General features: G+C 36.4%; 2 protein-coding genes across 5 annotated transcripts in view; one reads left to right on the top strand and one right to left on the bottom strand.

The window, feature by feature from the left end:
* Nucleotides 1–12,483, top strand: part of MTF2 (metal response element binding transcription factor 2) — a 32,400-nt gene extending 19,917 nt beyond the window's left edge. For 3 of the 4 annotated variants that reach the window (XM_054834591.1, XM_054834592.1, XM_054834593.1), the window contains 6 exons: nt 1,349–1,416; nt 1,808–1,978; nt 2,631–2,739; nt 2,904–2,962; nt 3,110–3,214; nt 5,389–9,147. In XM_054834591.1, the coding sequence (XP_054690566.1) occupies nt 1,349–1,416; nt 1,808–1,978; nt 2,631–2,739; nt 2,904–2,962; nt 3,110–3,214; nt 5,389–5,743 (867 nt within the window). In that variant the 3' untranslated portion in view covers nt 5,744–9,147. Of the gene's footprint in view, nt 1–1,348; nt 1,417–1,807; nt 1,979–2,630; nt 2,740–2,903; nt 2,963–3,109; nt 3,215–5,388; nt 9,148–9,255 lie in introns of those variants that run through there. The other variant, XR_008578180.1, reaches the window with a different exon arrangement.
* A 1,515-nt stretch (nt 12,484–13,998) lies between these two features.
* TMED5 (transmembrane p24 trafficking protein 5) lies at nt 13,999–23,200 on the bottom strand. The gene is made up of 4 exons (XM_054834598.1): nt 22,917–23,200; nt 20,293–20,390; nt 19,410–19,593; nt 13,999–17,051 (listed from the first exon to the last, which is right to left on the bottom strand). The coding sequence occupies exons 1-4, from the start codon at nt 23,097–23,099 to the stop codon at nt 16,833–16,835; spliced, it is 684 nt and encodes a 227-aa protein (XP_054690573.1). The 5' UTR covers nt 23,100–23,200; the 3' UTR covers nt 13,999–16,832.
* Nucleotides 23,201–23,287: the final 87 nt, after the last annotated feature.

Here is a 23,287-nt window from a genome sequence, read left to right as displayed (position 1 = left end):
AAGTTTTTTTAGCTGTAGGTAAGATAGGAGGTCTGATAATTCCACCTAAGCCAGTAATTTTTAACATGTTATTATTTAGGATGCAATAAATACATGGCAGTTTTCTCTAGTCAAGTGCTGCAGAGTTGTAAGAGCTGTGGATAGCAATGGATTGTACTGAATGCATATGGTGAAGATGTGTAAAAACAGTTGTTACTTTCTGTGGCTAAGATCAGTTGAATACCTCCCTTAACTTTGGTAGTCAGGTAGACTGACTGTGAATCTTAGCCAAAATTGTATTAAAGGGTTGTTTTTTATGAGTATATTTATGCATTTATTTACTTGTTAACAGATTTAATCCTTTAAGCATTTATATCTGTCCTGTTTGGTCAGAATTGCATATTCTTCAGAAAGTATTTGAAGGTGGTTTGGTTTTGGTTTTCTTAGCTGCAAATATTATACAGTCTGCTCTGTAGTAATCATACTAATAGAGAGTTGACAAACAGTTTAAGCTTCACTAATTACAGATAAATTTACTGTAGAGCCAATAGGATATAAGGTCTGGAACATTTTGGCATGGCAACTAAAATATATAGTAGCTTCATTGGAATTAAATAGCTGTCTAAATATAAGTAATCCTATTTAAATTCTATTACAAAAATATTGTGTCCGCTTCTTTATAGTCACCACCATACTTATTCTGCTTTATGTCTTTAATTCATAAGTATGCAGTTTTTCAGAGAGGAGACTTCATGTTTTGATAGCTTGATGAGGCCTAACTACTTCAGGCTTTGGTGCAAGAAGGGAGGTTAGACTGGTTGTAGCAAAAGGGCTGTGAAAATGGATTTACTTTTTAAAACTCTGATAGCTTTTCTGGGCCTCTTCCATTTTTTTTTGTGTTGTGTTGAGTGATGTTGGCAAAAATGGGAATTAGGTCCTATGGCAGGATTTTGGTTAAAATGATGATGAATAAAATAACTAAGTTCTTGTGTCAATATAGTTATCTTCTGCTTGCAATCCCAATTAACTTGGGAGTACATAATGCCACAGAACTCTTGTTAAAATCTTGGGAGGGCAAGCTAGTATTATGTCCTTTGACCATACAAAAATTCTTTGAGAGATTTTTCTTGCACTTCTTACAAGTGAAACTCAAATTCTTTGGCCTAGGCTTGATCCTGGCATGAATTCTGTGGAATCACAGAATATATGGGATAATGATTAATATCCTTTGGGGTTAGGTAGCTTCCACAGCTAATACTTCATAAATGTACTTCACATCCAAATCTGTAGTTACAGTAACTCAAAGTAACTGGAATCTTTCTATTACTAAAGAATTCGACAGGTTAAATGATTTCTTAATACTTCACAGCTGGCAGATACACCAAAATCTGAAAGATATGAGCATGTACTGGAGGCATTAAATGATTACAAGACCATGTAAGTTATTGGTACTTTTTGTTTTAAATGTTGTTTCCCTACTTAATCTGATGTAGATTACAGTCTTCAGTCTCCTTTGCTCAGTCTATCTGATAATTACTTTGGCTGCGGATAACACTTAAAATTTAAATATTGTTTCTATTTCAAACTATAACATTACATAACTATTTCAGTGGAACCCAGATTATGAGAAAAAAATTGTTTTAACTTCCATTCTCTTTCCACTTCACATTCTGTATATGAGAGAGGATTGCATTAGGGGAAAGAGGGGAATAAAATAGCATTAGAATGAATATTCTAACTTGCATAGTTTTGTTTTGCATGTACACTGTTATGTTAAAAGTTGCTTTCCTCTGAGTCAGAATTTAACAATTAATTTAAAATCATCTAGGTTTATGTCTGGAAAAGAAATAAAGAAAAAGAAGCATTTGTTTGGCTTGAGAATTCGTGTTCCTCCTGTGCCACCAAATGCTGCTTTAAAGGCTGAGAAAGAACCAGAAGGAACTTCTCATGAGTTCAAAATTAAAGGCAGAAAATCATCTAAACCAATCCCTGATGTGAGGTAAAGTAATTCAGTCATTCTAGCAATGTTGTGGTGGTGAATCTGGGCTACTTTGGATGTATCTTTGGTGCCTACAAAAAAGGACTTTTCATTGTATAATTCATTTTTTTAAAATAACTGTAACGGTGGACTAGTTGTGAGAACAAGGTCTTTGAACAAATTTAATTAATTTTCTATTAGGATCCTTCTTAAAAACAAACAAATAAAAAACCCAAACCCAACATGAAATTTAGCAGTAAGGACAATAGAAAATATGTTTGGGAAGCAAAATCCTTCTTGCCTCTCTAGAGCTCTTACTCAATAACCTAACTAGAATTCTAAATAGGAAGTATGATTTGAAGTTGTAACTTGTAAATGTGCCATCTTTTTTTACCAAGTATGATTGTATGAATAAATAACACTTAACACTTGTTCATTCCTCTTGAATTTAAGGGAATCAGTAATGTTTCTAGAAAGATCTTGTACCTGTTTGTTATTCTACAGGCAAAAATAGGTAGCTTTGTACCTGACGGCTTTGATTTACCACAATAACCTCATTTAGCACAGTCTTCTAGCAATAGCCATCTAATCGCGTATTCATTGCCAAAGAAAAACATGTATTCAGTGAAAACTATCTTCAATAATACAGAACAAAATACAAATTTTCTTCTAGGGATTTAAGTAATGGTATAGAAAGAAAGGGGAAAAAAAAATCAGTAGGTCGTCCACCCGGTCCCTATACAAGAAAAATGATTCACAAAACTCCAGAGTCGTCTCCTCTGGTAAGGTTTTGCTATTTTTTTTTTTTCCCCTTCTTCCCTCTAACTGGATTATTATTTTTGAAGAAAAACATAACCAGTTAATCTGAATCATGATATTCCCCCATTCACTGTCAAATAAAATTGATACAGCAATTAACTCTTTTTTTCCTTTCTTGTTTTCTTAGGATAATGAACCGGTTCCAGTGATAGAGAACCCAGGCTTGGAATTACCCTGCACTGTTGGGTAAATTAAAAAAAAAAAGAATTAAAAAAAATTCCTGTAAAACATTATAATACTATGTCATTTATGTGTTTGCTTCTGAAACGTCAGCTGAGTTTTTAATATAAGATTATTTTCATTACATGGCAACCCTGTTATCTTGCATATCAGGAAATCTGATGGAACTGCACATTCATCCAATACCTCAGATGTGGAATCCACAGGTGCTGCCAGTATGAAAGAAACTACCTCATCTAGCATTTCCAGACATTATAGGTAATTATTCAATTACTCTGCCAGAAAGATTAAGATTTGCAATATATTAATTTTAATAAAGTTTTCTGAGAGGGAGGGCAGGAAACAATTCATTCAGCAAAACTTCACCCTTAATAAACAGAAGTTGCAGGGATCCTACAAGAGATATCTTGCCATGTAGTGAGTATGACATGTAGTGTTCTATGCCTGGTTTCTTGGTTTCTTAAAACCTGAGTTTCTGTTGTACTTCCAGTCAGTTTTGAACCTTTTGGCTAACTTCCATGAAATCTGATCCAGGTAGTTCCAAAGAAATTAGTCTAACAAGATTCATGAAGATAGATGCTTGGATGAGACAGACCCAAACCAGCAACCCACGCTTAGAAAGGCACACAATTTTCTAATCTGTGGTGTAGTCATTGCCAGTACTGTTTTGTTGTGGGTGGTGTGTTTGGTTTTGTGTTTTGTTTGGGTTTTTTTTTTTTCAGTTGAAGTTTTGGCAAAACAACGGTAGAAGATAAGATAGGATGTTGACTTAAGTTATGAGACAGCCATAGTAGATGTGAAATGGAGGTAAGGGTATCGCAGAACTGGTGGGAGAATAAATAGAGAAGAATTGAGGATATTGCAAAGGAGTATAACATTGAGGATGTGGTAATTCACTGGGATTTGGAGTAATGAGCAACTGAGACTCAGAGCTATAAATTGTATGGGGAAATCTAAAGAAATAGGACAAAAGAAAACTAGTGTTTATTAGTTCTGCGTACAACGCACAGGGTGAGTGTTTTCTGCTCACTAACTATTCTTGATTTAAAATATGTAGTTAGATTACATTTTCTGAAAAGAATTAAACTCCATAAACACATCCTGAGCTTAGTCTTCTAATAAAGGCCACAAAAGAGCTGATGTGTACCCTGAATTAATTTTAGCAGCTTTTGTTTTTGTAGGTTTGTGTATTCATGTTAAAGAGTAGTAAGTATGCTGTAATTTTCTACAGTCAATAGAGCATGAAAATTTTTTGGCACAGTCTTCATAAATAAATAATTAACTACAATCAGCTTTTCTACAAATAAATTGGTACTTGAACTTTTTCCTCTCAATTTCAGTAAACATAAATTTCTCTTTTATTGAGGTACATGGATCCTCAACCTACTTCTTTTGTCTCTTCATTCTGGTTCATGCTATCAAGTGCTTTCATCAGTCATTTTTGTGTGCATTACTGCTACAAATAGTCTGTCTTCAAAAATTCATATTTAACTTACAGGCTTCTGAAGTTGTTACCTAAGGATCTAAGTAATTTCAGCCCTTTATTCCATTCTTTTTTTTTAATTGTTAAAAAGATGTGCTTTTTTCCGCAGTTATGTTATGCAGGAGTCTTGAACATCAAAGTTTACATATAATTTAATTTAGGACTTTATCAAACATGTTTTAGTATGTGCAAATTATAGATGTAGGTTTTTACATAAGGATTTATATCTTAGACGCTTGTAATATTTGAATGATGGTTTATTCTCCAATAATGTCAGAAGAAGCTTCTTTTTTTATTACCAGATATAAATGTGTGTGATTTAGATATACATATTTTTTTGGTCACATATAATAAAACTTTAGAAATTTATGTGTACTATAGGTAGTAGTGATGTGGAACAGATATTGCAATATCTTCTTTCATATTTCAGAGTTTTAATTGAGATAAATTCAGCTTGGAAAAAATAACTGCATAAATTTGTTTTTTAATTACAGTCTTAACTACCATCAAGTCTCAAACTCTTTCATAGTATAGCTTTTGTAATTGAGGCTTACCTGTGATAAAGCTGTATTTTTAATTTGCAAATTTAAGCACATTTGGTGCACATGTCTCTGAAGACAGGTTTTTTTAAAATCTGCTTAAGAATGGGATTAAGTTGTGTCAAAGTAGTACTCTTAACATATCTAGGCATAAGTTAATATCATTTAGGTAACCCTGACATTTAGTTAAATTGGTACAATTTTCCTTATGTAAATAATCTTTACTTTGCAAGTGCCATATTTATACTCATCTGTCTATATGTAACAAGTATTTCTATCAGTGAAAAATAGAACAAAGAAGTTGTTATGAATTGCATGGAAATAAATGATGATAAAGCATACATTTTGAATAAGTTCCTTGGAGTTAATGCTGTTTGTGGGTGTTGTGGTTGTTTTGTTTTTTTAAATAGTTTATCTGACTCGAGAAAAAGGACTCGTACAGGAAGAACTTGGCCTGCTGCAATACCACATTTGAGAAGAAGAGGTCGCTTTCCACGAAAAGCACTTCAGACTCAAAATTCAGAAATTGTAAAAGATGATGAGAGCAAGGAAGATTACCAGTATGATGAACTCAATACAGAGATACTTAACAACTTAGCAGATCAGGAGTTACAGCTCAATCATCTAAAGAACTCGATTACTAGTTATTTTGGTGCAGCAGGTAGAATAGCTTGTGGGGAAAAATACCGTGTTTTGGCTCGTCGGGTGACACTTGATGGAAAGGTGCAGTATCTTGTGGAGTGGGAAGGAGCAACTGCATCCTGACTGTAGGACTGAACATTATGTTCACTGCACTGTCATCTGTAAGTACAGTTCATAATGCAGAGCCACAAGAGAAATGTGTCTTTAAATGTCTTTCTAAAAACAAAACAAAACCAGTTTAGCCTTAACATGTAACTGTTATCATTACAGCTCTTGTGATAAAGACTTACCTTTTTAAAATCTGATCTGAAACTTAAATTTTTTAATCTGAACGTTTGTTAGATTGTTTTAGGTTGGGATATTTTGGGTTACAATTGCTTAAAAATGTGCATGGTGTTTTTTAAAAAAAAGACATTTTCTAGAGAACATTCCATGGATACAGTTATTGTGATTTAGAGAAAATATTATGTAGATAGCACAAATCTTTGAAAAATTTTGGTTTGTTTTCTTACCCAAATGTTTGCAGAAATGTATTTCTATTTCAATACTTTCTAGATTTCATAAGTGCAGTGTATATAATGCCTACTGAAGACTGTAAAATACTGAAGTTTTCTTTGAAACAAAGTGTAAAAAAAAAAAAAAAGAAAAAATATATTGAGCCTGTAAATTGCTCTGTGACCAGACTTCATTGTCTTCTTAATATATTCTTTGTGTGTGTGCGTGTGCGCGTGTGTGTATATACATATGTATATATGCACACACATACTTGTGCGTGTATATATATGTGTGATTGTGACCTATGCAATACAAATTATGGGATTGGGCAGCTTCTGAGAATACATCCCATAATTCTTTTTTCAGGAATAGTTGCCAGTATTTACACAGCAGCATTTCTTCTCAGGCTTATTGGGTGCTGTTGCTTTCTATGTACTAAGGAAAAGTGTCAAAGCAGTGCAGTGTGTTCTGGCAATGGGTGCAGTCATTGATGTTCATATGCTGTAGGTAATATATTCCATTATCTTCCATGTGAATTAGCTGGTAAAAAAAAAAAGCAGGATCTGAACATTTTGAAATTAACTCTACTAGAAATAACAATTTGAAAGTTATTGCGGCACACTGATTATAAATTTTTGTCCCAGTTATAAAATAAGTTCATAGGAGTCACACACAAGATTCCTACGTATCTGTAGAAACAGTCATATTTTGATAAATGTAGTATAAATAAAGTGTATTATTGCACAGGGTCAACAGTTTGTTGCAATTTGAAGTAACATTACTGATTTTATTACAACATTACCTCTTTTGTTTTTATAAAATATACCAAGTTTTAAATTGATAAGTTTGTTTACTTGTTTTTTTAAAAAAAAAAAAAGTCTTTTGCCAGTATTAGATGTTTTTTCTTTGTCTGCTACTTTTGAGGGGTTTTTAGCCAAAGAGTAAACAGAAGAATATTTTTAGTTTGGTGGTTATTCACTGTACTGCATAAGGTTAGTTTTCTTAAATGCTTGCAATTTACCACCAAAATAAAATTATGTAACACTTACAAATGACAGAGTGGTTTAAAGTGTACTGCCTGCGTTAGTACTTATTTATTCTATTGCATGATTATTTGAGTTTTTCTGCTCATCTTGAACATCTTGAAAAGGTGATTTTTGCTTTTTTTTTTTTTTCTGTCACCTTATAGCCAAAGGAAGCAGAAAAAGCTTTTTATCCTGTGCTTGGTTTATGGCTGGCCAGGTAATATTAGCTTTATAAAAATGCTAATTAAAAACTGCCACTTCTGTTTACCTTCACTAAAATATGTGGTTTTATCCTCACACCCTCAGCTATTAATTTAATGTTGCCTTGCTTATAGCTGCAATATTTTGATAACACAGCAACTTCATGTTAATTTTTGAATGTTTATATCTTGGGATAATGCAAAATGTAAAGCCTTTGTAACCTTACTCACACCGTCTGTATCTGTCTTTATTGTTTCACTTTATTCAAGTCCTTTAATTCTAACTGAACACCAGCAGTATTTTTCATAAAGTTTCATTTAAAGATAAATATTGGAATGTACTTGGACTTCGGGGGCGGGGGGGGGGGGGGGGGGGAGAAAATATTTGTCAAACTTAAGCTGTCCATAGACGTAACTATTGTGAATGTTATTGTTTCATTTTATTATGGTGGTTGACTTGACTCTGATGTTCAGTTTGTATTTTTGGAATTGCTTTTTTTCTTAGAATTAAAAGACCAACATTAAATGTGTGTATTTTTTGAGAGAGAAGAATGAGTTTTGATTCTGTATTCTTGTGAACTACATACTTGGTGGCATCCTCCCATCCATTGTTTCTCTATCTCTAGCTTTCCTCTTAGTGTCCTGGAGACACTTGCCCTGCACATAGACACTAACTAGTGTTCTAGCTATGCTTGAGGGATGCTTTGTTACAAGATGTCATGTACTGGAAAATGCTGCAATAGTGCTGCTGAAGATACAGCTAGAGTAGTAATTAAAGCACACCTACAAATGCCTTTCTCTCATTTTATGTGAATGTCATTGTATGTAGTAATGGAGTGTCTAAAGGAAAAATACAAATGTTGCTGTACCTAATGATTTCATTTTGGTATGACTTGATCATTGTATGTATGCATGTGTGTAAATATATGTAATTCAACTTTGTTGTGGTCACTGATTTAGAACCATTTCTATGTGTATCAGATTTAATATTTTTCCATTATATATTATTTGTGTTACAGTAGTATTTAGGTAGCGAAGCCTCTCTTGAGGCCATCCTAAAAATGTAAGCGTCACATGAACAAGACAGCAAAGAAATAACGGCACATACTGGTCAGAATTGTAAAATAATCATCATAGCAAACTACTTGTCAAATCATTGTTCTCAACAAAAACTTCAAGAGGAATTTTGAATAAAACCCATGCTTTTCTATGCATAATAGACACTTTGAGATTGCAAAGGAATTTTGAAAAAATCTCTTGGGAGTGATATGTGAAATGAAGGTCAATATTTTGACTTAACTTGAAGACAGAAATAAACCAAAAAAGGCCTTGAAGGTGAAGACAGGTGGTTTGTTGTCTAGGGAGTGGGGGAAAGATAAATGGATAAACAGGAAAATGGTCATGTCTTTGGAACAGCCTACTAAAATGATCTTTAGTGTTATATTTTAAAAGGAAACTGGTGAAATGAGATTGGAACATGCCAAGGCTGGAGATGGAGCAGTAGTCAGAACACAGTGCTAAGGATGAACTGGACAGGAGCATCAGTTCTGTGCACATAGGGAAGAGGATGAATCTTGCAAATGCTGTGCAGGTAACATTTTAAAATTGTGTCACTTCCCTACTTACCTCACATCTGCCTGAATGAAAACTAACACTGCAGTTAGGGATATGATGGCAGAAAACAGTATTTTCTAGAAATGGAGAAAAGGATTTAGGATGGTGAGTTGTGTTTGGTTGATGCTGAACTTAAGTTGATGGCTAAACACCCATGTGGAGGTGTCAGATCTATTGAGATCCTAGTTTGGTCAGAAAAACATAGTAATACATTGGGAAAGAAATCAGAGTTGTCAACCTAAAGTTTGTAGAAAAGTTGATTTCTTTTTATTTCTCTTTTTGTAAATTGTATCATCTGTAGGTGAGTTATAAAGAAGAGAAAGGCAGTGGAAAAGACTTTGGAGTCTCTGAAGAAAGGTGAAAGGGGAATGACCATCTTCTAGAAGAGATAGTGCAGTATAACAGAAAGAAAAGCAAAAGATGAGTACAAGTAGGAGCTTCGCACAGTCTAAGCATGAGCTTGGAATTCAATGCTTTTGCTAGTCTTCAATCATTCAGCAACAATGAAACAAGATTTTTATATTGTCATGTTTTTATCTGTTTGCATTTCTGAGTCACTTAATGTTTCTCTCAGCTAACTCATCTCTGCTATTTTTTAAATCGGACTTTTTCATATTCCAGCATTGAGATTCACATACCATAACATCAACAGTTGTTCTGGTTTTCATTGATACCAAAATATATTGCCTTGTAGATACTAGCTTTTAAAATACAGCTGTAGCTCATACAGTTCTTTTCATATCATCTTCTAATCTGTTCACTGATATTACTTCACAAGCGTGTATTTTTTTCACTTGTTCTAACTTATGTTTCCAGCTTCTGAATTTGACAATATTCTGTTCCCATTATTAGTTATTTTGTGTTTGGCATTGACTGACTTCCATGTGACTTTGGTTTCCTAGTCTTCTGTTTACTTAATGTCCCATGTGGTAGCATTAACTTGCAATCTTGACATCTGCAGTCTTATTCCAGTAAGCTCATTTGTTTCAAAACCTGCTTTATAGCAAGTAGCTAATTAATAGTTCTATCTTACTCTAAATAAAGCTTATTCTTCTGTAAGCACCATTTCCAAGTACTTCATTTGTGCTCTGCCGTTCCCTAACGAATACTCACAAAACTGTTGCTATTGCATTCTCGTGTTGTCATCCAATGTGATAGTTTATTGCTTTGCTATGTACACGTTTCATTTATGAACATTACTAAGATTGCGCATTTTGCTTTTCACCTGCTTGCTCTAACTTGGCATTCATAACTTCACAAATTGGTTGCATGATAGCATGGTTGCATGAGATTGGAAAGCAGGAAGATAGTGAAATTCTAGGGATTATCAACAATAGTTGGAAATTCAGGGAAAGGGAAACAATGAATGAACAATTGGAAAGATTTTCAGGCTGTTAAAATATATTGCAGTGGTAGCAGAAGGAAAAGGTGAGCCTGAAAAGGGGAAGAATATAAGATAAAACTAAGAATTTATCGAGGTAACAATGCAGAGTTCCTTGGTTAGGGAAAATGATGCTTTTTGTACAAAATCCCCACTTGGAATTGTTCTCTCTGACAAACTGACTAGGGAGGCTATCTGGCTTGTGGCAGAAAAGTATGTATAAATGCATGTAATATGTATACTTATGTGCAGAAGTACACAAGTCTGAGAAATACAATGAGAAACTCTGGAATGGATTTAATTACAATGGGAATTTATTATTTTTAAAGAAGTCTTTAAGTAGGCTGTGAAATGCTTATTAAAAAGACAGCCTTTAATGGACAGTTTAAAAAAAATTGATTTTTTTTTATAACAAATTGGTAACTTCAATCCTTGCTTCCTTTCTTCCCATGCTTTTTCTTCTCTGTGGTGATGAGCCCAGGTATTGTAGTTTCTTACCTGCCCAGCAGTCATTCAGAGGTAAGTGCTGAAGCTTTAGAATGGGAACTCCTATTTGTTGGCCACTTGGTGCCTGAGCCTGCTTCCTTCTTCCCAGTCTTATGGTGTCATCCTGTGGGAGAGAAGTGACTGGAATGAATGATTTCAGGAAAGGCAGTGTAAGTGAACGATGGCTGAAGCATGCTCAGGGCTTTGGAGGAGGGGTGGGATGGGCTCTGGTTCTGCCCTTTTCTTGTCTGTCCAGAGAATGTAATCAAGAATCTTCTCATTAACTGTTTGGAGCTGGATTTGATTAAACAGTCAGAAACCTTTTGTATGGACAGTCATGGGTATCTTTGACTTGACTTTTTTTTTACCAGTCCCTGATAATCCTTCAGCATAATAGAAAAATGACTTTAATTAGATGGTTAATGTCAGATCCTTTAAAGCTGAAATAAAGATACAACTATCTTTTAGAACTTTTAGAACTTTTCTCTTAGCAACTCTATGCCTGCCTTGCACACCTGTAGTCCAATTTGACAGGTAGCAGAGAGTGATGAATCATAGAATGGTTTGGGTTGGAAGGCACCTCAAAGATCATCTAGTTCCAACCCCCCTGCCATGGGTGGGGACACCCTCTATTAGACCAGGTTGCCCAAAGCCCCATCCCACAGGTCTGTGTTCACTCCACCAAGTCCATTTAACGAAGGATATCTTGCGTCTGGAAACCTGGTATACACTAAGGGAGGAGAGGGACTTGTAAGCTATATGGGTTCCAAGTTTCATTTACTGTCCTCAACTACTGCAATTGATAGCATGAGTTGATGATGTAATTCATTAATTCAGATGCTTCTGGTGAAACTTCAGCAGTGTAGGTGTGTTCACTATTAACTTCTTTATTATTTTTATTATTACCATTTTATCTTTACCTGTGATAAAAATTAACAGTTGCCTCAAGTAAATTGTTGGTTTTGAAAACAAAATTATACAGTAAGGCAGATAACTTTTGATCTGCTCTGCAACAATTTACAAATACAGTGCTTACTCGCCTCCTTACTAGTATTCCTCCTGTATGAATAGTGAGTTTCTGTGAGAGGGTACTGCTGGAGCAGGGGGAAAGCATGGAAAGGAAGGGCTTAACATAAACCATTTTTCAGCAATAACTAAGAGTTGTATGTCTCCTGTCTGCACCAAAAGTTGGAAAATTTTACAATGAATCAATCTCAAAGAGACTTGTTCTTTGAAACTAGGGAAGGCACAGGAACTGTTCATTGTTAAAGACATCAGATATAGCTCAATCTACTTAATTCCAGGCTGTCTTAACTAACTGTTGGGGCTAATGAGTCTTTAGGACAGATTGCCTTGTAAATATTCATTTTAAAAATACTCAGGAAAGGAAAAAAAAAAAGTAATTGCTGTGGCTGGTTGTATACAGTTTTTAACAAGGTAGTCTTAGTACTGTACCATGCAGTCATAGACTCTGAGGTTAGTCCTGCAACCTTGTAAATGAGCTGAGTTAATCGAGGAAGTGCTGTGCTGCCGAGTGTGAGAGATGCAGTGGACTTGTGCCAGTCTGAGGTACAGGAGTGTTGTGTTGTACATAGGAAGAAGTTAAGGCAGAAGGTGTCATTTCTCACAGCACTCACTTCGAGAGACCAGGAAAGGGCACTTTTGCTTATATTTCTCATGTCTTTGTCCAAAATGGCTTTTGATAATTTTCACTGTGCATGTACCTCTTCAAGTGAAACAGCTATTCCTTCTACTGTTAATTGCCTGCTCTGGCAACATAACGTCGTACCTTAGTATTTTATCATACCTACTTCATCAATTCAAAACACAGTACAAAAAGGAAGTTCCTGTTTCATTATTTGAACAATGTGGTTACCAGGCTTCCGGACAGGCCCAGGCTTCTCAGGAGTCTTATGAAACCATAAACAGGCTTGGATTTGTCACGTATGTTGTTTGATTTTGCTGAGAAAACTGCTCCAAAATTTTCAGCTTTTAGTTTCAGGATCTTGTGTATTCTCTCATGAATACTGTGAAATTATTATACATTAATAACTAATAGTAATTTATTATGGAATTGTTAACTGCTACAGCTTGATATTCTGTGATACTACTTTCCTGTTTTCCTTCTATTTTTTCCTTAGGAGTTTTTAATATGTTGACTATGCCTAATCAGATATGAAAATACTCCTTTTGTGAAATTGTTTCTTCAGAGGAGGAAAATGTAAGAATTAATGGCAGCATTCAACAGGTCGTCAGATAATGCTGCTGAAAAATACCTTTAGGCTTTTTAATTCTTATAGTTTCATACAACTTAGGCCCTGCTGTTAATTGGAAACACACAAACATGAATACAAGTTAGAAAAACAGATCAAGACAAAGTACCTTCTGTAAAATCCTTTCTAAAAAGGGTTTGTGAGGACAAGTGGCCATTGGGTTAGAGCACTGAAGTGGGGTGGTTTTTTTTTTTAGTTCAAGTGTAATTTTGCTGCTTTCTGTTGTATCATAAGCTTGCACATTCCCATAATCTGTTCCTTGAGATATTTCCTCTCTTTTTTTGAGGTGAGAAATTTGGGACTTGGTTAGTTACTAAGAAGTAATACTCAGCTAGAAAAATAGTTTCCCAAAGTTACAGGTGCTGATTTAATACCAAGTTCTCTTGACTTAGGCTGGCCTGAGATTCTTACTGTCCCTTGCTTTGAACACAGAACTTTACTAATCTCAGTAAAGTATTATTGATCTCTACTATGATTTTGCACAAGATAGTACCTACTTTTCTTCCTTCTCCTAACCTTATTACCTGCATAACTGGAAGTTATGCTGGGGGGGGTGTGGGTGTGTGTAATAAGCTGCAGGTACAATATGGAAAGTGAGTATTAAGGTGCAAATGTTGGGGGGAAAAAACCCCAGTCATACCTGATATGCATCTGATGACAGAAACTACATTTAGTTTTGAAGTTACAAAGATCAGAGGTTGGTGTCATTCTGATCTGATGCCTATGTAAATCCTAAGCTTTTTGCACTGAAAGTTGATTTTGGTTACAGAACAGAATTTGAACACTGCATGTGGAAGAAATGAAAAAGCTGCATTACTAAAAACTTCTTGTTACCTTAGCATCCTTGATCTTTTGCAGCATTCAGGGTAAAGCATTCTTCATTATAAAACAAAGAACACAAACACAGGTTTAAACTTTAATTTATTGAAAACCTCAGTTTGCATAATTTTACTCAACATAGGCAAGTCTTAAAACATTTAGTTCTGAATTAAAAGTCCATTAAGAAAAAAATCAGATTTATATTCTCCTTTGTAAATTTTATATAATCAAAAGCAATCTACTCATCAAAATCCAAATGAAATTTTATTTAGCTGCAAGTTTAAATGCCAGATCCTTCACCTGTGATAAACATATTCCAGCTGCCAAAGTCAAAGCAGTTACCTTTTATTCTGTTTCACTTTCTATAATGAACCTTGAATGGGGAGAAAATACAGTTAGAGCTTAGTTGCAAAATAATAATTTCTTCCAGATGAACTCTGCTGACAATTGTTGCATTATTTTCCTTCTACCAGAGACTGCTATTTGTAATCGGAGAAACTGCTGCAGTTCAGTCTTGTGTCTTTGATCAGAGAAGTCTGCATTCATTAGCAGCTTAGGCTAATAAGCCATGTTGTTTCGCCACTGGATGTATAACCACTGTCAGAAGTACAGCAAAGCAGCTGGGGAACCTAATCCCTTGAGGTGCCCTTGGCAAACTTGGCAGAGCTCATCTGCTGAAGGTCTAGGCTGAAATGTAGAATCTTGTAGCTTTGAAGTAAGAGGTAGATGTCTTTAGTCACAGCTTCACAGAGCTGGTTCAGCATTTTGCAGATGGTTTGCAGGATCACGCTCATAGTGATGCAAGTTAAGATAGATCTCCCCTTTTAGCAAAGGGGACAGAGCCCTAAGAATCTTATTTGCCTGTCCTGAAGGGACCTGATCAAAACCTTGGAAGTTGACTTCAGTGAGTCTTGGCTTATGCCCTCATGTTGATATGTGGTATATTGGTACTAGGAGATGTACAGGGAAATGGCAGAAAAAATATTTGCCACTCCAGCAGAAAGAATTATTTTTTTCCTGACTTTGTCCTGATCACAGAAATAAGATTTGTAATTCCAGCAGTTTAGAACAGAAAGCATCATGCGGAGAAAGACATGCAGAATCCTAAAGGAAAACAATCTTATTGTGGACACAGCTTTGCAGAAAGAAAAAGTAGCTCAACAGCCTTTGGGGCCCTCTATAACAAGTTCGGTAAGGAATAATACTTTTGCTTATAAAAGCTATTTAGAAATATTATTGCTAGGACCCATTGTCTGCAGTTGAAGCTGAAGTGCTGTTTCTATGTATTCTAGTCCTTGCTAGCATCTGCTTCATTTGAACAAACTGTTTCTTCATGCATCTATTGACCCTGTTTCATCTCCATAAAATTTTTAATCACAGAAAATCTCAACAGTTCCAATTCTGCTGTTCATACCCAGATGACACAACATCAGGCACAACACTAGTACATACACTTTTTAAAAAATATCTTTTTAAGAAAGTGTTTTTTAAAAACACTTTTGTGATGAAATGTACTTTTAACACATTTATACAGGAAATTTCAGTGACTTGGCATACTGTAAAAATGACTATTGAACTATTAAAAAAAGTTAATTCTTACACACCAGGGGTTTTGGCAAAAATTCTCCATACCCTCATTACACTGTTAAAAATCACTTCATCTAGAAATTACAAATTACTGATTTGAGGATAGCTTTTGCCTTAGTTAAGTGATATTACATATTCAGTTGATCCTAAAATTTGAAGCCTGTACTTATTGCTCATGTAATTCATGCCTTACTCATAAATAGCTAGATCTAGAAACACTACTCATATGAACTGAGTGTACTTACACAGCTAAAAGACATGTGAGGGTTAGCAAAAAGAGAAAGTTTAGGTGCACAGCTTTGGTTTTTCATGCCTATGTAAGTCACTCTGTTAAATGCTACATTAGTCATAGATGGTAGTAGACAAAACCCCCCAAAATTGGCAAATAAGAGGGATTTTGAGAATGTTACGGGAATGTTTTCACATACTGTGATACCCCCCCCTTTACTAAAGGGAAAGAATAATATGAGAAATTACCTCTTGAAAATTATCTATTACATGAAATTACAGTAACAGAGTTTGCAAACCATACTTCAAGGTGCATGTGTGCATTTGTTTATACCATGTAGTCACTTGTCTCTTGAATCTTATGTAACAGCCAAAAAGGAAAACAGGGTTGTACAACTACAGGACAGAGATTTATGAACAGGAATTGTACCTTTTTTCTCCTATTCTTTTCAACAGTAATTCAATTTCACATTGATGATGATTTTTTAAAGTGCTGATATTAAGTCATCTGTATATAGAAAGAGTTCTCATTTTGTTCTCACAATGTTAGCCCAGTGTTTCTCCATTATACTGTACAACAAAAGCTGACGATTTTTAAAAACACCTAACTTTGAAGATAGATGACAGTAACTACAGGCTACCCCCGTAGGCCCCAATCCTGTAAACACTTAGGCACATATGTAAATTCACTCAGTGTTTAACAGCAAATAAACCAATATCTAAGTTACCATTTAAAGTTTTATGTGAACATGAAAAAAAGGACAGTATTAACATTACTTTGCATATGCACCAAGCATCCTCTGCACAAGTTAATCATTAACAATCATTAACAAATGCTACAAGTACAAAAAAAAATGATGTAGTAGCACTTGGAAAAGTGGAAGGGCTTGGGGCAAGGCATTCTGTTCATGTTAAAAAAAAAAAAAAAACAAACAAAACCAAAGACTACCACCACATAACAACCAAAAAGTCCAACATGAATTAAAAACCTGATGGCTAGTGCCTGTTCAAAAGAATCTGAAAGGTCATGTTTGTTTTTTTCTTTAGTAGTTTATTGCTTCCCCTCTCCCCCATATGTGTTAATTGTTATGATCATACTGAATATTAAGTTCTACTTTTCCTCTTATCTTCAAAGAGACTTTTCAACATGTAAACCTGAAGAGCTGATACCACCACCATTACTCCCAAGTTGACCATGGACCAGAAATTCACTCTGTCGAAGTTGCTTTCTTGTATATTTCGGTCACGAGCCTCAAATGCTCTGAGCAGGGTCTGAATCTGGACACTTTTGCTTAATCTGGCTTTGACACTGTTGATGGATTCCTGGCAAGTAACAGAAGAGTGGTTTCAGAAGAAAAAAGAACACCTGAATTCAATTTATAGCTTGCAACACATACAAAATATTAATACTGTAATACCACCTGTAATTTAATTTCTTGCCAAGTAGTTAATTTCACTTTAAAATATATACCTCATCACAACGTTTTAATTTGTCTAGCCTATTGTATATCACCTAAAAACGCTTAATTAACATAGCATTAAGGTTCTATAGTAACTTGGACTTTCCATTTTACAGGCAGGCTAGGGAGGTGAGAGACAAAACAAACCTAAAATCAGGTTTTTTTAATATCCTATGTATCTTGGGGAACTTTGATTCCAGGTATTCAGAGAAGTAAGAAGCAGTGATCTCTACAGAACTAGTCTCAAAACATGTTATGTAGTAGTAGACAAATGTAGGGTTTTTTTCTGCTGGACAATCAAATTAAGGCACTTCTTAATACAAACTACCATCAGGACTATAGCTGTAGCAAAAGCAAAGTAGTACATTAATGTTATATTCCTATCTTCTTTTTATGCTTTCACTGTAGTGGCTATAAACTGCTGCTTCAATACTAAAGCAGAATTTTGACAATAAATTACAAATAGGACAAGTGGAGGTCCTGTAAAGGACACATATGTGTCTCAGGGAACCAGAGGAAGCACATGAACCCTCTGGCCATAACAGCAGCAGCTCAAGATACACTCCTTATTCTGCGTTTACAAAGTAAACACCTGGTCCTATAATCTGTTGAAGTTTATTCTACAATATGATACATAGTCACAACCTAAAAGCTAATCTCATCAAGTGCTGATTTATGTCCTTGATATAATTATGAGACTCTGAAGTAACTTTTAATGAGTAATGTGTGCAGTAACAGGAAGCTATAAATTAAAAAAAATAATTAAACCCAGTAGTAACACTCTCCATAGACATTTTCTCTGTTGCATATTTAACAAATATTTCAAGAGAGCTATTTTTGGAAGCCAAACAATTTTATGATGATATTAAAGTTCATATGTTACATAACAAGGAACATCAACACCACAAAAGAGCTTTAAAAATAAGACAGAATTCCCCATTTTCCCCAGCAAATATGTTATCTTTAAAAAGTTAAACTACTAAGTGTTTATGTAAGTCCTCACAGAACTTGCAAGTAAAGTAATAACTTGACTAAGCAAACAATGGCATCAAATACAAATATTAACTTTACAAAAATTACCTACTTTATAAGATCTGCATTTCTTTTTCTTCGGGAAGAGACACTAGTATGTACACAAGTAGGTATCAAATCCATTCAAGTATTGCTTGTGATTAGTGTGAGAGGGATTTTCATCGCAATTTCCCCTATAAACTTTGTTTTTTCTAATGGTCTCAATTGCCAGCTTTAAAGAAGATCTGGCCAGCTTTTCAGATTCCATGTTTTGTTTTAAGTATTGAAAAGTGTATTGTACACCTATAAAAGATCTTAAACATTGAGTTTGTTTTGTTGTTTAAAAATCTGAATTTTGTTTATTGCAATAAATAGAATACCAATGATGTCATTCTCTACACCAGTGTATTCAGTAAGTGTTTCTGGACGTTGGTTTACTTCTTTTTTTTTTTAAAGATACCTGTTTTCTGTAGCTATGAGGAAACAATGGCTTACTGCATCCTACCAAGCACTAAGAAAAGTGGTACAGGAACACCAAACCATCCTCTACACATTAAAAAGCTTTTAGTCTTCATCCTACATCAAATAGGGTCAGCATACAGTTTAAGCAAACATTACCATTCATAGAATGTCTGCAAAGGTGAACCTGCAGTGTAGTACAGATTAACTCCTGTCCACTAGTTTGAAAAAATGAAATGAAATTTTTTGGGGAAACCTAATAAAGTAATACATAAATTACTGAAGACAGACAGAAATATTAATCCATACACTGGTTGGGGCACTTCTGCAAAGATGGGAAGAGGCAGCTAACACAGTACTTTATTTTCAAATACTGACAAAAATCTATGCAGTGATTCCAACTACATCACTGGGATTAAGCAATACGTTTATACTATAAATATTCATTTCATTGTTGCTAAGGAAAAATGCCTCATTTTAGCAGTAGAAAGAACAGAAGCTGAATTTGAAACTGAGTGACTGAGACCTAGGCAGTTTCTTCTTGCTGATTGTCTATTCTGAAAATACTCGCAAGCTTCTGTGTGGAAGCAAGAGATCCATGGTGCTAGGCTTCGTGTATCAGTAAAAGCAATATATGGAACTGGAATAGCTTCCAGGATGATGCACCAGACCAAGGCAGAATGCCTAAGTGACATTGAGGTTTTTTTCTGAGTGTTCTTAGATTGAAAATAATTAAAGATGAAATACTAACCAGAATGTCTTCCAATTTCATATCTAGGAGATCTGTGCCTGTAACGTACTTCTTCCAGTCTTCCTGATCCTGTCCGTCTTCTCCCATATTGTCCAGGATCAGTTCAAAGAAAATCACTTTTTCAGAAATGGTACTGAATGTGTTGTCAAAGCAGAACATGTAATCCCCATCTTCTGTTTCCACCCTGTGTATATAAGCAAAATGTCATTAAATTAGCTACACTTTTTGTGCTGGTTCTCAAAAAATGAGTTTTTGCAAGCAAACTTTCCTCTTTAAGATTGATGATCATGCACTTAGAAATAACTGAATATGCTTTTTATATAAAAATAAGACCTCTAAAGATGCATTACTGATTGCACAGTCACAGCAAAACAATTCCAATGACTCTAAAAGCTTAAAATTATAAAGACTGGAGCTTACTTTCATTTTCATTTATTGGGATTTTGAATCATTGTTAATCATTACAAAAAAGCTATAGTATGAGTGGAATTCTTATACTCTATAGAAAATTACAATAATTACTACATATTTTCATAAAAAGACTGGAAAAATAGGGTACTTTTCAGCTTATTATTTGTATGACTGACAAGATCTTTTGATATTAGATGTAGAGACCCTTTTCAACTCCACAATAATTTTTTTCCCCCCTGACCATTAACAGCTATCATTAAAACAAAAAACCCCTTCACTTCATGGTAAGATTGATGTAAAAAGCATTCAGTCTTTATAAAAAGGTAATTAGTATTCTCAAACTGTCCTATTAGAAAGTCTTTTTTAATACTAAGGAATAAAAAGTACTCAGCCTTTATTTTAATTATATTTATTAAAGAAACCAGAAAAGTACTTTATGTAACACTTCTAGGTTTGAAGATTTTAAACTTACGTATGAACTCCATCTGATTTTCTTTCATCAAAAACTAGAGTTTCACCTTTTGGAGACAGTAGATGAAAATCAACGTCTAATCCTGCTCCATCTAGAACCTGTGAAACAAAGGAAAAAAACACTCCAAACAGTGGAATTCCTGTTTGCATTGCTGATAGCAACATTTATAGGGAAGGCAAACATTTCTAGGTAAGGGAACTGACACAGAATCTGAAAGCTGAATCTGTCTGTATGACTTCATACCAACTTAACTGGAAACAGATTAAAAAACTAGTTCAACCCAAAAGCATTTCAGCTACTTCAAATCTTAAACTAAATATGATCTAATCATGCTAGGCTGGGCTTATAGTGAACCCTTCCCTAACTGATAAAATTGCATGCATTCTTAAAAGCAATGGGTAGGGTTAGACAACCTGTAAGAATACCAACAGATGGCTAAATCAAGCATTTCTGTGGCACACATCATTGATGGGTAAGTACCAGCACTAGTTCAGTGGTAGAAAAGAAATTTTATAACAAAGATCTGTCACTTTTATGTATATACACACATGTATATTTGTACAAGAACACAATCCATGCAATGTCATCCTTAAGATCTCTTTGTTGGGTGAATTAACAGTGTAGAAGATGGGACTAGTTTCTTATGCCAATCAAAGCTGTACTACAGACCTTCTTACCTTTTAATGCAGATTTAAGGTTTGAATTCTCCCAGGGCATTCTCATTTCCCAAAGGTAGAATGAATTGAAGGCATTTAGCTTTCTAAGCTCCTAAGTGTATGCAGCATTACAAAGCTGTGCTGCCTTAACTGCATAATATGGCTACAGTTATATCACCACATCTGCTGCGTTGTAGAAATTCTCTATAGGGAAGGTAGTAACTGCATAAGGGGGCAGAGAGGGATCATTTTTATGACATTACTTAGGTCCACCCTAGGGGATTTTTTTTTTTATTTGCTTGCTTTCAGTGAGCTATTTGAGTATAGCAGTCTGCTCCTACTGAAATTGAGGGCAAAGTTTACACTGACAAAGTGACACTGGAGACTTACCAAATAAAAGAGAATGAACAAGGAACATTAGTAGCTAACAGCTGATCAAATTAAAAATCAAACATAATGATATACCTTTAGGGCTATGACATAATCTAAACACCCGGAACAAAACCTTGTATCAGCATAGTATTTATGGCATTATGTCTTTGGAGCATGACCTGCATTCTTAAATACGTTAAATATTCCTATGCTTTAGCCACTAACAGTTCAGGATAATTAAGTACAAAATAAATCTATTTCCAATAACATACAGAGCTCCTTTTCTACACAAACAAATAGAAAGAGGAATTGTTACTGTTAGCAGTAGTGCTGAGAAATTTATGCCTGAGTAGAAATAAAGTCACTGTTGTATACATTTGTTCTAAAATATTTACTTTAATCATGATTAAAATAAAATCGTACTTGGTCAGTGCAAAATAAACTTCTGTTTTGCTTAGACAGGGCTCTGAACAAAGCTTGAACACCTCAATCTTTCATTCTTGTGCAGTTCTGCATGGAACAATAATTAGAAAATAATCAGGAATTTCAGCTTTGTATTTTTAGTTGGGAAGCGGGGAGGGAAAGGACGAGAGGGTGGAGAGATGCAGATCCCAGCCAATGCTGAGGCACAGTAGCAGGATGGGGAAATAGTTACTACGGCTTACCTCACTGTGCCTGTTCCACTGAAAAAAGTATTTTAAGGTGGGAGGGGAAGCCAAGATCTTTCCCAGAGATATCTGGGGAGCTCAACTCTTCCCAAGAAGGGTATCAGGGCCTTAATGTTAGTCTAGTTAAATAAGACTGGTTTTCAAAAACATTCATCATTGAGATAAAAGGTATTTAATATCAACACAAAGATAGGTGAGGGGTTTGTGCATCAGCAACAATTTTGTTTATGCTTTAGAGCTACTACACAAGGTCGCAGCCATTAATTTTCTAAATTTTTGCCGTGTGAAAGGATAGCAACTTGAGATTTTGTAAACTAAAATAATAAATCTGTTAGAATAATTAAACAATGTTGTAAAAGTATTTTTTGTCCCGAAGATACAGCTTTCAATAGTGTGTAGTTCCAACGTGTGTTTGTGGGCGCGCTACACCAGGCCAGCAGAGCCCGGCAGGGCGGCGGTGAACCGCAGGCAGGGCGCACGCCCTGCCCGGACCGGGATGTGCGGGCAGCGGTGCGGCCTCCTGCCGCCGCAGCTTGCTGGGGAAGGCCGGCGGGGCCACCCGGGCTGCCGCTCGGAGAAGAGCACCGGGATCTCGCTGCCTCCCTAAGCGCTGCCCGTTCGCAGGGCCGCGCTGGCGGAGGACCGCGAGGCGGCTCCAGCCGTGGCCTGGGCGAGGAACCCCGGGGCAGGCGGGAACGAGCTCCCGGCAGCAGAGGCGGGCGGTGCCGCCGCCGGTGGAGTCTCGCCTGTGTAAAAGGGCACCGGCAGCCGAACCGCTCAGCGCCGCCCACGGCCCAGGGGAAGGCAGCGCCGCCGCCGCGGTAGGATGCGGGACTGCCCAGCTCCCTTCCGGACTACCCCGCGGGGAGGCCCCTCACCCTCCCGGGGCGGCCTCGGCCGGCCCCACAGCCGCGCCGCCCTGCCCGACCTGGTACTCGAGCTCCAGCGAGGCCTCCTTGCGCATGGGCTGGTAGAAGCACTCCTTGCGGCCAGCGGGAAGCGTGAAGGTGAAGTCGCTGTCCAGGGAGGGGCTGAACTCGGCGGCGCCGGGCGGCGGCAGGAGCAGCACGAAGCACCCGAGCAGCAGCCGGGGCCACAGCAACGGCCCCATACCGACGCCGCGCCGCTGCCTCCCTGCGCGGAGCCCACCCGCCGCCGCGAAGCGAGGGGCGGGGCGGGGCGGGGCCGGGAGCCCGCCCCCGGGGGCCCGCCCCCGCCCCTCGCACCGCTTCCCCAATCGCGGCCACCGCAGCACAGCTCTCCACCCGCCCACAGTGCACCGCGGCAGAGAGATGCGAT

Source organism: Grus americana, chromosome 8 (genome assembly GCF_028858705.1).
Source record: "Grus americana isolate bGruAme1 chromosome 8, bGruAme1.mat, whole genome shotgun sequence".
In the NCBI taxonomy this organism is placed as follows: domain Eukaryota; kingdom Metazoa; phylum Chordata; class Aves; order Gruiformes; family Gruidae; genus Grus; species Grus americana.
Note: the sequence above shows the minus strand (reverse complement) of the source record. Positions and strands in the feature narration are given on the sequence as shown.

What these genes read in the sequence shown, in the direction of transcription:
- TMED5 (XM_054834598.1), bottom strand. Translation starts at nt 23,099, where the DNA reads ATGGGGCCGTTGCTGTGGCCCCGGCTGCTGCTCGGGTGCTTCGTGCTG. An exon ending in CGCTGGAGCTCGAGTACCAG is followed by an intron (nt 20,391 to 22,916) that starts GTCGGGCAGGGC and finishes TTTGTTTCACAG; the next exon opens with GTTCTAGATGGAGCAGGATT. An exon ending in TGAAATTGGAAGACATTCTG is followed by an intron (nt 17,052 to 19,409) that starts GTTAGTATTTCA and finishes GTTACTTGCCAG; the next exon opens with GAATCCATCAACAGTGTCAA.